Genomic DNA, 12,581 nt, shown 5'->3' with positions numbered 1-12,581 from the left:
ATAAATTTATATTTTAAGTAGATATTCCCACTTTTCTAGAACTTCCATAAACTTAATACATTTATCACACAACACTTAACAAATTTAGCCACTGGATCATAGCTCTACCTGAACACTCTGTGGGAAGTCAACAGATATCCATATGATGTTCAGTTGCTTTTTCATGAGTATTTTGCTCAGATTCTAGGTTTTAAATGTCTCAAATGCTCTAATTTCTGCTATTATCATAACATAATTTGCATGCCTATCAACATACTGGATACTGGAGACACACAGATACAAATAAATACAATTTAGTTTCAAAGGGATTTGGAAAGTATTAAATAGCACTCATCATTTTACAAATAAGGAAATACAAAGATACAAATAAATATAATTTAGTTGGATACTGGAGACACACAGATACAAATAAATATAATTTAGTTTCAAAGGGATTTGGAAATTATTAAATAACACTCATCATTTTACAAATAAGGAAACTGGCTTCTTGAGGATGAATTCATTAATTCATTCTTTCATTGATTCGACAAATATTTATTAAGACTCCAACAGGAGCCACAGATTTTTCTAGGCACTGAGAATAAACAGGAAACAAACCACTGCTCTCAAAGAGCTTATATTCTACTGACTTAATGTACGCATCAGGAAGAACACAAGTGTATTTTCAAAATATAGATAATTTTAATTGGCATTAGAGATTCCAATAAACATTTGTGATAATGTTTCTCTTATGCCAGAATTTTGTAAAAAAGAAATCTTTTAAATGAATGTAGATGCATTCCATATAATGACTATTTTTTTTCACAAAATGATGATTAAGTTTTAAAGAAAATGGGATTTGAATGAACTTGACAGCTATAGATCTTGTATATAAAATCATACTTGTAAGAATTGGATTTCAGAGATTCACAGTTCATATAAAGAGGAAATATAGGGGTCCCTGGGTGGCTCAGTCGGTTAAGTGTCTTACTCTTGGTTTCGGCTCAGGTCATGATCTCATGGTTGGTGAGTTTGAACCTTGCATTGGACTCTGTGCTGGCGGTGCTCAACCTGCTTGGGATTTTCTGTCCGTCTCTCTCTCTCTCTGCCCCTCCCCACCTCTCTCTCTCTCTCTCTCTCTCCTTCTGCTCCTCCCCACCTCTCTCCCTCTCTCTCAAAATAAATAAACTTAAACATTTTTTAGGAAAGAGGAAATATAGATTTTAATTTGTCTTAAGAAAAAAGATTAAAGCAAAACAAATCACATCAATATTGTCAAAATACTGATATCTCAAAATTAAGAAAAATAAATGTTTGCTGAAACTGACTTGGCCTTTGAAGGTAGTTGTTCTTTTCCCTTTGGAGCAAATGAGACCAAGCATAATATGTATTGACGATCATGAGACTTTCTTGATCGGAGTGACATTCTTATTGGAAGGACAATGTGGAAGAAGGAAAAACGTCCTTTCCTGCATCCTTCTTCATATATGGGCCTATCTGAATTCATTGTGGTTCAATTACTTTCTCAGACCTTCAAGTCTTGGGAAAAATTTCCACTATACTTCTAAATTGTTACTCTTTATACAATCATTAGAATGTGTAAAACTCAGTGTGTAGTTATACCAGAATTATAAATTAATTAAGTAATCATTTGGTTTGTGTCTGTACAGAAAAACCTTTGAAACACTCTTATTCATTTTAAGCCCTTTTCATAGACTTACCATCTCAGAGGAGAATCACACTGTAATTTTAAAAATCCCACTTAGTGATCTCTTTTATTAGTCAAGTAACTTCAAAGAAATTCTTTGCTATGTACCTACTGATCCCCACATCTACGAAATTGAGGAACACACACAGAAATTTAGAAAAAAAAAAAGTTTAAACTTTTATTTTAGAATTGTTAGTCCCAAATTAAAAGTACTAAAATGCAAAATTAAAACAATGATGAATTAAAAGTTTGTTGAAAATATTTAAATTAAGGTTAGGTCTATACAATTGTGGTGTGACTGTGTGCTTCAGTGGATTTGATTAGCTCTGTTTATAAGGTCTGCCTTTTAAGCAACATACTTCCCTAAAACTTCATAAGCATTTGGATATGGAGCAGCAATTAAGGACTGATCAGAAATGAACCCAAATGCAGTTTGAAAACCATTAAGTGTATTGCCATGGTATATCTGAAAAATAACATTTTAGGCTGAAATTTTTTTGTATTTTCCCTAAGTATTAAATCATATTGTGAATGAAGATGAATTTAGTTGGTGACATGTCTTTTGGGGGTGGGGAGAATCAGTGGTAAAGAGAGGTCAAACATTTGATTTTCTAAAAGTTACACATGATGAACTTTTTAGTGTACTAGTAACGTTGACATCAATAGTGTCTCTAATAATATTCCAAAAAAGTAAATTAATTAGGGTTGGCAGATTCAGTCTAACTCTTCACCAATTTTACGAAAATATGGGATTAGTGAACTTGATTGGTAGATCCTTAATAGCACTGCTGACACTTCTGCTACTGCTGTTAAAGAGGATGGTGAAGGCTGCTCTTTATTGGAACTTAAAACACCGGTAGGAGAGTATCTTATTTATATGTGTGATTCATAAGTTCTTTAATGTAGAAGGACTTTAATTTGGATTACCGGAATTTCTCCCCCTCTACTCCTATGTGAAGGAATCTAAAAATATACACAATCTGGAAGCCTGTAATTGTCACTGCACCCTTTGAATAACTGACACCATATGGGCAGTGCTGATTAACATTAAAGTAAATAACCACTGTACCATTCAATGTCAATGTCCTCCTACCAATAATGTGTTGCCTAGTCAACAAACATTGAGTAGAAGGATCACCTACTAGAAGTGTTTTTATTTCGGGGCCTAGAATAAAGGGCACAGGTGCTAAGTTAAATGAAAATCGACTTTAAAGAACAATGTGAAGCTGAGTGGCTAATTGATATAAAGATTCAGTGAGTAATATTTGAATCCACTTCACAGATATCTATTGATATTGGGAGTTTATCTGTGGCTTAAAGTATTTTATTTCTAGTTGTTGCATAGATTTACAAAAGGAAAATGTAAAGAAATCTTGTGCATCTTTAGATCTCATATACAACCTAACAGAATGTTTTCTTTAGTGGTAGCCACTCAAAATATATTCATATGTCAAAGAAAATATTGCACCTGAATAGTATATATTTTCCCTTAACAGGAGAAAATATCCATGTAATTGTTTTAGACTAATTTTTCCCCAATTTTTCTTTCTAAGGGAAAGGCCAAAAGGAATGGGAACTATGACTACCTCTTGTGTGCTTAGGAGACGCTCAAAACCCTTTCTGTAATTCATATATTGTGATTTACCTTAAGTTTATATGGTTGTGTATTTAGAAAGATTTATAAGCTAGTAATTGTTTTCCAGCTGCACAACTTTTCCTCATTTCTAGTCAATCTGAGAACCAGGGGACCACCCCTTGGTGTATGATCACAAACAGATGATCGCAGCATCAACAGTTAAATGGCCAAATTATAGGTCTTTAAATACTATAATTTCTTCCACTATACCCCCTTCTCTGCCTTTATCTTTCCCATGTCTATCGCTAAAGACGTGTCAGGAGAGTTTATCCAGTATCACCACAGAGGACTTTTAAGGTCACACTATTTTGGGTCTTTACCTCATGCTTAGCAACCACACACGTGACACGCATATACACCATGTTCACCCAGTTTCCTTCCGCTAATACTTGTTTGATACACTCGTCGGAATTTAACACCTACTGAACACGTGAAAAAGACTGTTGTTTGTATGTGCACAAAATGTCGCAGCGTCCAGCATGGGGACAGCACCAACCGTGTGTCATACCGCCATACCGCTCCAGGGTCCAAGTAGCAGCATCTCTCAGGTTCTGCCCACCGCAGGCAGAAAAGCAGCCTCTCTCGGTTCCTGTTGCCACCATCAGAGAATCTGAAAACCCTGCAGGCAGTGCGTTTAAATACTGGTAGGGAAAAGCTAAAGCACATCTATCCCCATCTCCTTTTCCTCTCCCTTTTCTTTGGTCGTGGTGGGTGGGAGATTCACTCAGTGCGCCTTCCTGGCCTCCTTCCCAGCGCGCAGGGCTGCGGGCATCTCACCTGTTGCCCTGGCTGCCCCCAAGCCACGAAGCCCCGTCGCGAGGACAGCATGACGGGAAAGCAAAGGGAAAGAAACACGACCTACACAAGAGAGGGCAGGCTTCCAGCCCGTTGCCGAAGATCCCGAAAGCAGCGTTTGCTGGTCTCCCAAAGCAACAAGTGACCGTCACCGGGGACTCTCGAAACCACGCGGCCCGCAAGTCTGGAGTCCGTGTCGCTCGTGTGAACGGACGACGGGCTGCACTAACCAGACACTGCGCAGGTGGTTAAACCCTCTCCGCAAGAGGGACCAAACACGAGTTCCGACACGGTTTACCCCACCCTCCGAGAAAAACCTGCCACCCGAGGCTTCTTTCCACGTCCAGATTTCTGAGGGTCGCGGTCCTTCTCCTTCCCACCCCATTTCTTCCCAAGTTTCCTAAACGGAGAGAGAGGATGCCTGTGCGTTGGGGTGTGTCTGTCTGAGCGCATGTGTGCAGCAAGGATTTAGGATCTTTTCTCTCTTTCCACTTTATATGTGGCCGGAGCCTTAGTTGTCGACTCAAAAAAAAAAAAGAAAGAAAGAAAAATAATAATAATCCCTGTTTCGCCAACGTTGTCAGGAAACCCTCCAAAATCACATTTAATGAGGAGCTTGGACACTATCAAAAGCTCGACAGGTCGCAGGCGCGAGTTACCCCACCCGGGAACCTTGCTGCGCCCCGAGGCCAAGGCGACCCTAACTGCAAGGCTGTTTTCGCGTCCGAGCAGGGACTCCGCGGCGGGGCCCCTTCCCCAAGCTCGCGACCCGCGACGCGCCAGACGGGAGACGGGAGAGGGCAGCTCGAGCCCGCGGCGCCGCCGCCCGCGCTCGCCTCGCCACCCCGGAGGGGAGCCCGCAGGCGTGGGAGAGCGGCGGCGACGGGGTGCGCGAGCCGGGGAGCGCGCCGGGGCCGCGGAAGAAGCCGGGCAGGTGGAGTGGGGCGGGCAGAACGCGAGGGGCCCACGCGGCAAGCGTCCAGGAGCTGCGAGGGGAGAAGGAGCAAGGTAGGAAGGCGCGGCGTCCCACGGGCGCCCTGGCGCCGCGCGGGGTCCCGGCCGAGCGCGCGGGCGCGAGACCCCCTCCCCGGTTACCTGTGCTGCTTGCGCCCTGGCCGCCGCGGTCCGGGGGGAAGATGCCCGAGCACTTCTCCCACTCCACCTGGCCCGCGAAGCACAGCTCGGTGACGATGTGCAGCGCCTTCTGGCACAGGCTGCTCACTCCGTCTTCCTTGTGGAAACTCATCGTCTGGCCTCTTTCGCCCCCGGCAGCCGCCCTTTCCCTTCGCGTTACCTCGGGGCGGCCCCTCTGGCGCCCTAAGCCATCGCCCGCCGCGGGGGAGGGGGGAACGGGCGGGCGAGCGCGCCGCTCGGAGGCGACCACTCTTAGGAGCCGCAGGTTGGCCCCATGGCGCGAGCGGAGGGCGCGGGGACGCGGGGAGGCCGGGGCTGGAGCCCGCGCGACGCGGCGGCGGCGGCTGGGTTTGCGCCGGGTGTCCTGCGGCGGGCGCCAGCCAGACGCGGCGCGCTGCAGACGGGGACCCGGCATGGAGCGCGGGGAGGGAGGGGCGGGGTGGGGGAGACGTAAAAAAGCCAAAGCCCTCGACTCGCTAGAACTCTCCCCCCCCAGCGCTTTAGTGTTTTGGCCGGTGGCTGGCGGCTGCGCATCCAATCGCAGCCCGGCGCGCGCTCGGGCGACCCGTGGAGGCGCCCGCGGCGCCCCCCCCCCCGCGCGCAGTCGGGGGTCCGCGGGGGCCCGAGGAGGGGCGCGGCCCCGCGGCCCTGCCCGGACCCCGGTTTAGGCTGGAGGTGCACGATGCAACGGGGCGAGGGATAGAGAAGTCTCGGTTTTTATCCGTCCGCCCCCGCCCGCACCTCAGTCTCCTGACCAACTTGACTCCATGTGTGCAGCTCTCGGTGCTCCATCTGGTTTCACTTTTCTGAAAAGTCGTTACAACTGAAGACAAACTTAAAAAAAGTTACATTTGAAAAATGAATAAGTGAATAATCAAGCCAGACGTCTATAAAGAAAAGGAAGTATGCCTGGAAAGCATGTTTAAAATGATCTCTAATGATGATGGTTTAGATACGAAATTTAATTCGAGCGTTCTTTTTATTGCTGTTACTGAAATTCACCGTGAGATGCATTTCCTATCTACCCAATTCGGTTTTTCTTTATGCATAAATACTATGAATAGGCAGATTTCAATTTACTGCCTTTGATTTTTTTTTTCTAATTCTCTTAGGTATTTCACAAAACGAAATGTTATTTTATTAATATTCACTGTCGATGAATTCATAATTGGCAATCGAGAATTCACAACTTCTTTATCGCTTCTGCACTGAAATCCTGAAAACAACAAGACGTGGATTTAAAAGGGGAGAGGGGTTAAGTTCAAATCTGTCACACACACCTGTGCTTAACCTTGAAGAAATTGCTTTCAGATCCGTCTTTCAATCTGTAAAATGAAAGCTTGCGGCTCTTCTGTTGTAACCCTTCTCTAACGCAAACGGGTGAAAATCACTCACGGAGCTACAACTACAAAATAGTGTTAATAAGTATGTGCCACAAGTTATAGTAAATGGGTTTACATTTACTATAAATGGGTTTCATTGTTTTGAGGCAGAGTTGATTTCAGATATAACCTGAAGATTGATTTAACCTTTATCAGGTGAGGATTCTTTATTTTTGAAGTGGAATATCCTGACCTTGTTACCATATTTATACTTCAGAATAAGTAATCTTACTTTAAACTACTAGACAGTTTATGGTAAATCATTTCCTGCGTAAGGACACTACGGTGAATTTACTATAAATACTAGGCGTAGAATCCCAGTAGATAAGCATTCATTAGTTGAATCATTCTGACCTGATTCATAGGACAATTGGTATAGCTAGCAGTATTTTTATCATGAATCAAGACAAACTAAAATCTGAAGGTCTCATTTGCTTTTTGTTTTTATGCACATTGATTTGGATGGTTTTCAGATAAGACTGACTATTTCAAAATAATTTCACTGTCAAAAAATATTGAATATCTACCGTATGATTGAAGCAATGTAAACACACTTTAATAAGGCTCCTTTCAGTTGTCCTTGCCTCTCAGCCCTCCACAGTCTAGACAGACTCCTATAAAACTACCTGCAATGCACTGCTGTGTGTTCATATTTACTGTATGAACAAACTGTTATGTGGGAGTCCAAATGAGTAATTTAGCTCTATAGTACTCACACACTCTAATAGTGTGAGTGGAGTAAAGCAGATCTCTCTCATGACCCTCTTCTGTTTGATTTCAGTGCTCAATATTATTAGGTAAACAAACTCTGAAAAGAACTTTCCCTGTATTTGTTTATCCTGTTCCTGGCCTGTTGGTACTCTTCACGGTATTTCCACAACAGGCAGAGTGAAGTTCGCCATGTGTTCATTTTTCTCAATTTATTTGTCTGAAATATCTTTGCTTTCATCTAAATATCCTAAGGTTTTGCTTTTTTTCTTTGATCTTTAGACCATCTGAGACAGCTCATTAGCAGATGAATCAAACCAGTTTTTTTCTTGTCACTTATTAACAGCTCCCTTAAGAAGTGTGGGGAATGTAGACACTGCATTCAAGGTCATTATTTTCAATGCTGAAGGATAAGATGACAAGAATTTCAATTCACAATCTTTAAAAACTTTTTGCCAACTATTTCAACCGACAAGAGCTTACCCATCACGTAAACCAAGCAATACAGATTTGTATTTAGTTCCTCACCCATACTCTGAGGGAGTTGCTGAACAGTAAAGGAGGGGAGAGCAAGTTAGATTGATTTTACGAAGCACCAGTTGCTATACTAAGCGATATATAGGCATTGGTACTCAAAAAATACAGGCAGGTCTCTGATACAGCTTCCTTCTGAAGGATCACTGCATTAAGACAAGGAGGAATTGGTGTAGAGGTGAACAGGAACGCTCGGGGCTTAAGCCATCCTCTTTCAGGGGTAATTCTGGAGGGTCAATACTGTGATTTATCAGCTTGTTCAAGCCTCTTCCATTTCTTTCTTTTCTCCTTTCCCATGGCTTTCAAAATCTGGAGGGGAGGGAGTTATCTTCTCAGGTAGAGATCTCCCTAAGTAAGGAGAATCTAGGGGGCGCCTGAGTGGCTCAGTTAAGTGTCAGACTTTCAAGCATCAGTTAAGCGTCAGACAGTTCTTGAGTTCAAGCTCCATGTCAGGCTCTGTGCTGACAGCTCAGAGCCTGGAGCCTGCTTCAGATTCTGTGTCTCCCTCTCTCTCTGCCCCTTCCCCATTTGTTCTCTGTCTCTCAGAAATAAATAAACATTAAAAATATTTTTAAGTGAGGGGAATCTGGTAATCATTCCTGCAACTAGAATTTCAAATATTACTTGACCCCCATGAAAGGCACTAAGAAGGTGGATAAATGAGGAAAAGTCAGAACAGCTGAGCCCAGTCTGAATGAAGATCAGAGACAATTATGAAATTGTAACTTACCTAAAGCTCTCCTACCTTACTTTTTTCTGTGTTCTACAACTCCCATCATATGAGCCCAATTCTCATCGCCTGTACATCGTTGGGCTCCTATATTCCTTAAGTTGAAGAGAGGCATCACAACTCACTCCCAACTGGAAATATGACCCCAAGATTCTGCTTTGCATGGATGGGTATTGCTACTGAGAAGTCTATTTCTATTCTGACTCCAGATCCTTTGATCAGCCTGGTTCATCTCTCCGGAAGGTTTGGTGCCTTCTCTCTTTCCGCTGTGTGCACTTTGTTCATTCATCCTGATGGATACTCAGTGAGCACTTCAAACAGACTCAGTTTTGAATCCTTCAATTTTGAGAAATTCTATTGATTTATTTCTTCTATAATTCTCTTGCTTCTGTTTTTCTGTGTAGTCCCTCTCTGGAACTCTTTTTTGTTGAATTTTTGGTCACCAAGATTGAATCTCTAATTTTCCTTTCTCTTCAATACTCCATCTCTACTGCCCCCTACTTCTTGTGCTCTAACATTTTTAGGAGATTTCCTGGACTTTCTCTTCTGAGCCTTCTGTCAAATCACATTTTCAACTGTTGTAGTTTAAAGATATGCATACTTTTTTGCTTATTAATTATTCTTGTTTCTTATTTCATGCATACTATAATCTATGCTTATTTATCTGACCATATTAATTATATATATTTTAACTCTCCCACCCCTGCTTCTGTTTTGTGTCTTTTTTCTCCAAATAACTTGTTGTTGTTGTTTTTCATGTCTTAAGATTTTCTTAGATGTTTGCTTATCTGAATAATTACATTTAAATACTCACCAATAAGATATGGAGTTGAAGCTCCTGGTATAATTAGTAAGGCTTCAAAACAGAGTTTTCACTGCTGGGTGATTCAAGGTATTTTGAACTGGAGCACCCCCAAATATCAGAGAGGGACTATCTAATCTTTTACTAGGGGTGCAGGACAATAGTTAAAGTCTACATGCTTTTATTTTCCAATCTGGGGCCTCTCAGGGTTCTGCCCTCTTATAGTTCTGGGGCCTGAGGTCTGGAGACTTTCCTATCTCTAGGGAAAAACTATTTGCCAGTTTGGGGAAGAGTAATCACCTGACCACAAGAGCTGTGTGGATGGAGACTTGAGCCTTGAGACACTTAAGAGTGACACTCCTAGGGTATCTGGGTTGCTCGGTTAATTAAACATCTGACTTCGGCTTAGGTCATGATCTCACAGTTCGTGGGTTTGAGCCTGACATCAGATTCTGTGCTGACAGCTCGGAACCTGGAGCCTGCTTCAGGTTGTGTGTCTCCCTCTCTCTTTTTCTCTGCCCCTCCATGCTTATTCTCTCTCTTTCTCTCTCAAACTCAAATACATTTAAAAAAAAAAAAAAGAGTGACACTCGCTCTTTTTTTGGCTTTCAATCTTAATGCCATCTTCTTTGGAATCAGTACAACATGACTCCATTTCTGAGTTCTTCTGAGGTGAGGCTCCAGCTACTCCTTGCTCTCTGTCTCTGGATGTTTCAGCTTCCTCTGCTCAGTAAGGCCGTTACTACTCCTTCACCGCTTCCATCTGGTGAACCCTTTACATCTTCTGCCCTTGCATCATCTCCTGTGTCCTTTCTTATTCCTTCTGTCCTTTTGCACTTATAGCTTTTTATTCCAATATTATCATTTCAGTGTCTTTTCAGGAGTGGCAGGAACACATCTATTTAAAGATTGTTTTACATGTTTATTTTTAATTTTGAGTGAGAGAGAGAGAGAGAGAGAGAGAAATGAAGGCAGAGGGAGAAATAGAGGGGCAGAGAGAATCCCAAGCAGGCTCCATGCCGTCAGTGCAGAGCCCAACACGGGGCTCAGTCCCACAAACTGTGAGATTATTACCTGAGCTGAAATTAATAGTCTGAAGCTTAACCAACTGAGCCACCCAGAAGTCTCCATCATGTGTAAATGTTTAAAAAGGCAATTCTGATTTGGGTCCCTTCCAGTGCCTTCCCCCTTGTGCTTCAGATACATTGACTACCTTGAATGTGTCCTGGCCTCTGCCTAGAGCTCTATGTGGCCTGGCCTCTGCCTAGAGCTCTACGTGGCCTGGCCTCTGCCTAGTTTCTTTGTTCTTCTCTGAATTCTTTGACTCATCCTTTGTTTTCATTCTGTTTCTCCTTTGTAGCACATAACATAATTTAAATAATTAATTTGATATAAACTGGTAGGTAGAGAGCCTTCCCTCCTTCTTTACTGCTCTTTTCTAAGAGCCTTCACTCTGCCACCAGTAATAGTCACTCAATAATATTTGCTGAATAAATTAATGTATGTCTTTTGTTAACCCTCTTTCTCTCTAGTTATCAGAAATAAAAGCCTTTATTTACTTTTATTACCCTGAAGAAATACCGGGGTATAGTAGAAAATGATAAATTTCCATTCCCAAAGGAGTTGGGGGAAGAGGGAGGAGAAGGAAGAGTGAGTGGTAGTAGTCCTTCAAGAAGGAAGAAGATGGTCATTTGTACCTTAGGAACAGACACTAACTCTTGAATACCTACTTTGTGCCCGGTCTGTTTTATATATTATATTTATGGCTTAGTAATTACAGTGATAGTTTTTGTTTGATATGTAAGCTGTATAAAATGAAATACTTTGTAAGCTGATTGTTATGGTAACTCTTAGGTTAACTCATTTAGAACAGTGATAGGTATAGTACTTAGCTTCGTACATACATTAACTTACTTAAATCTTATAACAAACTTGTGAGATAGGTACGATTATGTTCTCATTTAATAGGTAAGAAAACTTAACCCATGGGGGTGCCTGAGAGTCTCAGTTGGTTAAGTGTCCGACTCTTGATTTTGGCTTAGGTCATGATCTCGAGGTTTGTTGGATTGAGCCCTGTGTGGGGCTCTGTGCTGACAGTACAGAGCCTGCTTGGGATTCTCTCTCTCCCTCTCTCTTTGCCATTCCCCTACTTGCATTCTCTCTCTTTCTGTCTAAGAAATGTAAATAAACTTGAAAAAAAAATGAGCCACAGAGTGGTTAAGTAGACTTTCTTAGGCTATAGAGCTGTTTGTAGTAGAGCCTGGATATGGACTAAAGCCTTAAGGTTGCAGAATTTAGGTTCTTAGCTATTGTAGTATGCTTCTTATCTATCCTCCTGACATGTTTGTAGGGTAGGCAGAATGTGATTAAAGGGCTTTTCAGTCAGACAGGTGTAATTGATAAAAGTATATAATTATAAAATTATGATCTTTATTTATTTCACATTAATGATCAGTCCCTGCCCCAATAGTTATGCCATTTAAGAGGTTATAATGCATTTTGTCATATTCTTCATCTCTCTCATATAATTAAATAAGCATATAGACAGACATGTGTATATATAGATGCTATTCTGTCATTCTCTATTTTCCAAAAAGGTGCAGTTTTTACCCAATTGTAATGACAATCTCTCTAGTTCACTTGGGTAGCCTTAACTAATTATTTTAAGTGGCTATTAATTATTCAATATATACCAATGATTTATTCAACTATTTCCCCACTGATAGGAGTCTACTTCACTTTTAGTTATTTACCACTGTGGATCTCTGTACAGAGTGTAGTATATATTGTAGTAGTCTATACTGCACGTTGTATTAAACTGCCTTGTAATATTTACTTACATACTGAGGATTTTATTTATTTGATCTAGATTCCCAAGGAAGAGAATTCTGATATACGAAATCACAGTTCTACTAGAAATATATACAATATAATTTTTTGATCGCTTGCTTACAAAAATAGATGTTACAAATTCTTGCTACTATTTTGTGTGAAATATTTCAGACTTCACTAAAAATCATGAATTAAATGGTCATATTTTTATCTATATACTAATTTTATATATGTATATAAATTAAGTTAAAATTAAAATTTTTACATATTTATAGTAAAACCTTGGATTGCAAGTAACTTGTTCTATGTGTATTTGGAAAGACAAGCAAGCATTTCTAATA

At 41.4% G+C, this 12,581-nt stretch overlaps 1 protein-coding gene across 1 annotated transcript in view; it reads right to left on the bottom strand.

Annotated features, from left to right (window-relative positions):
- Positions 1 to 5,364, bottom strand: part of SYT10 (synaptotagmin 10) — a 63,593-nt gene extending 58,229 nt beyond the window's left edge. The window contains exon 1 of the mRNA XM_039222553.1: positions 5,214 to 5,364. Within this exon, the coding sequence (XP_039078484.1) occupies positions 5,214 to 5,364 (151 nt within the window). The remainder of the gene's footprint in view (positions 1 to 5,213) is intronic.
- Between the last annotated feature and the right edge of the window lie 7,217 nt (positions 5,365 to 12,581).

The sequence above is a fragment of the Hyaena hyaena genome, unplaced genomic scaffold (assembly GCF_003009895.1).
Source record: "Hyaena hyaena isolate Hyena2069 unplaced genomic scaffold, ASM300989v1 scaffold_1154, whole genome shotgun sequence".
NCBI lineage: Eukaryota > Metazoa > Chordata > Mammalia > Carnivora > Hyaenidae > Hyaena > Hyaena hyaena.
Note: the sequence above shows the minus strand (reverse complement) of the source record. Positions and strands in the feature narration are given on the sequence as shown.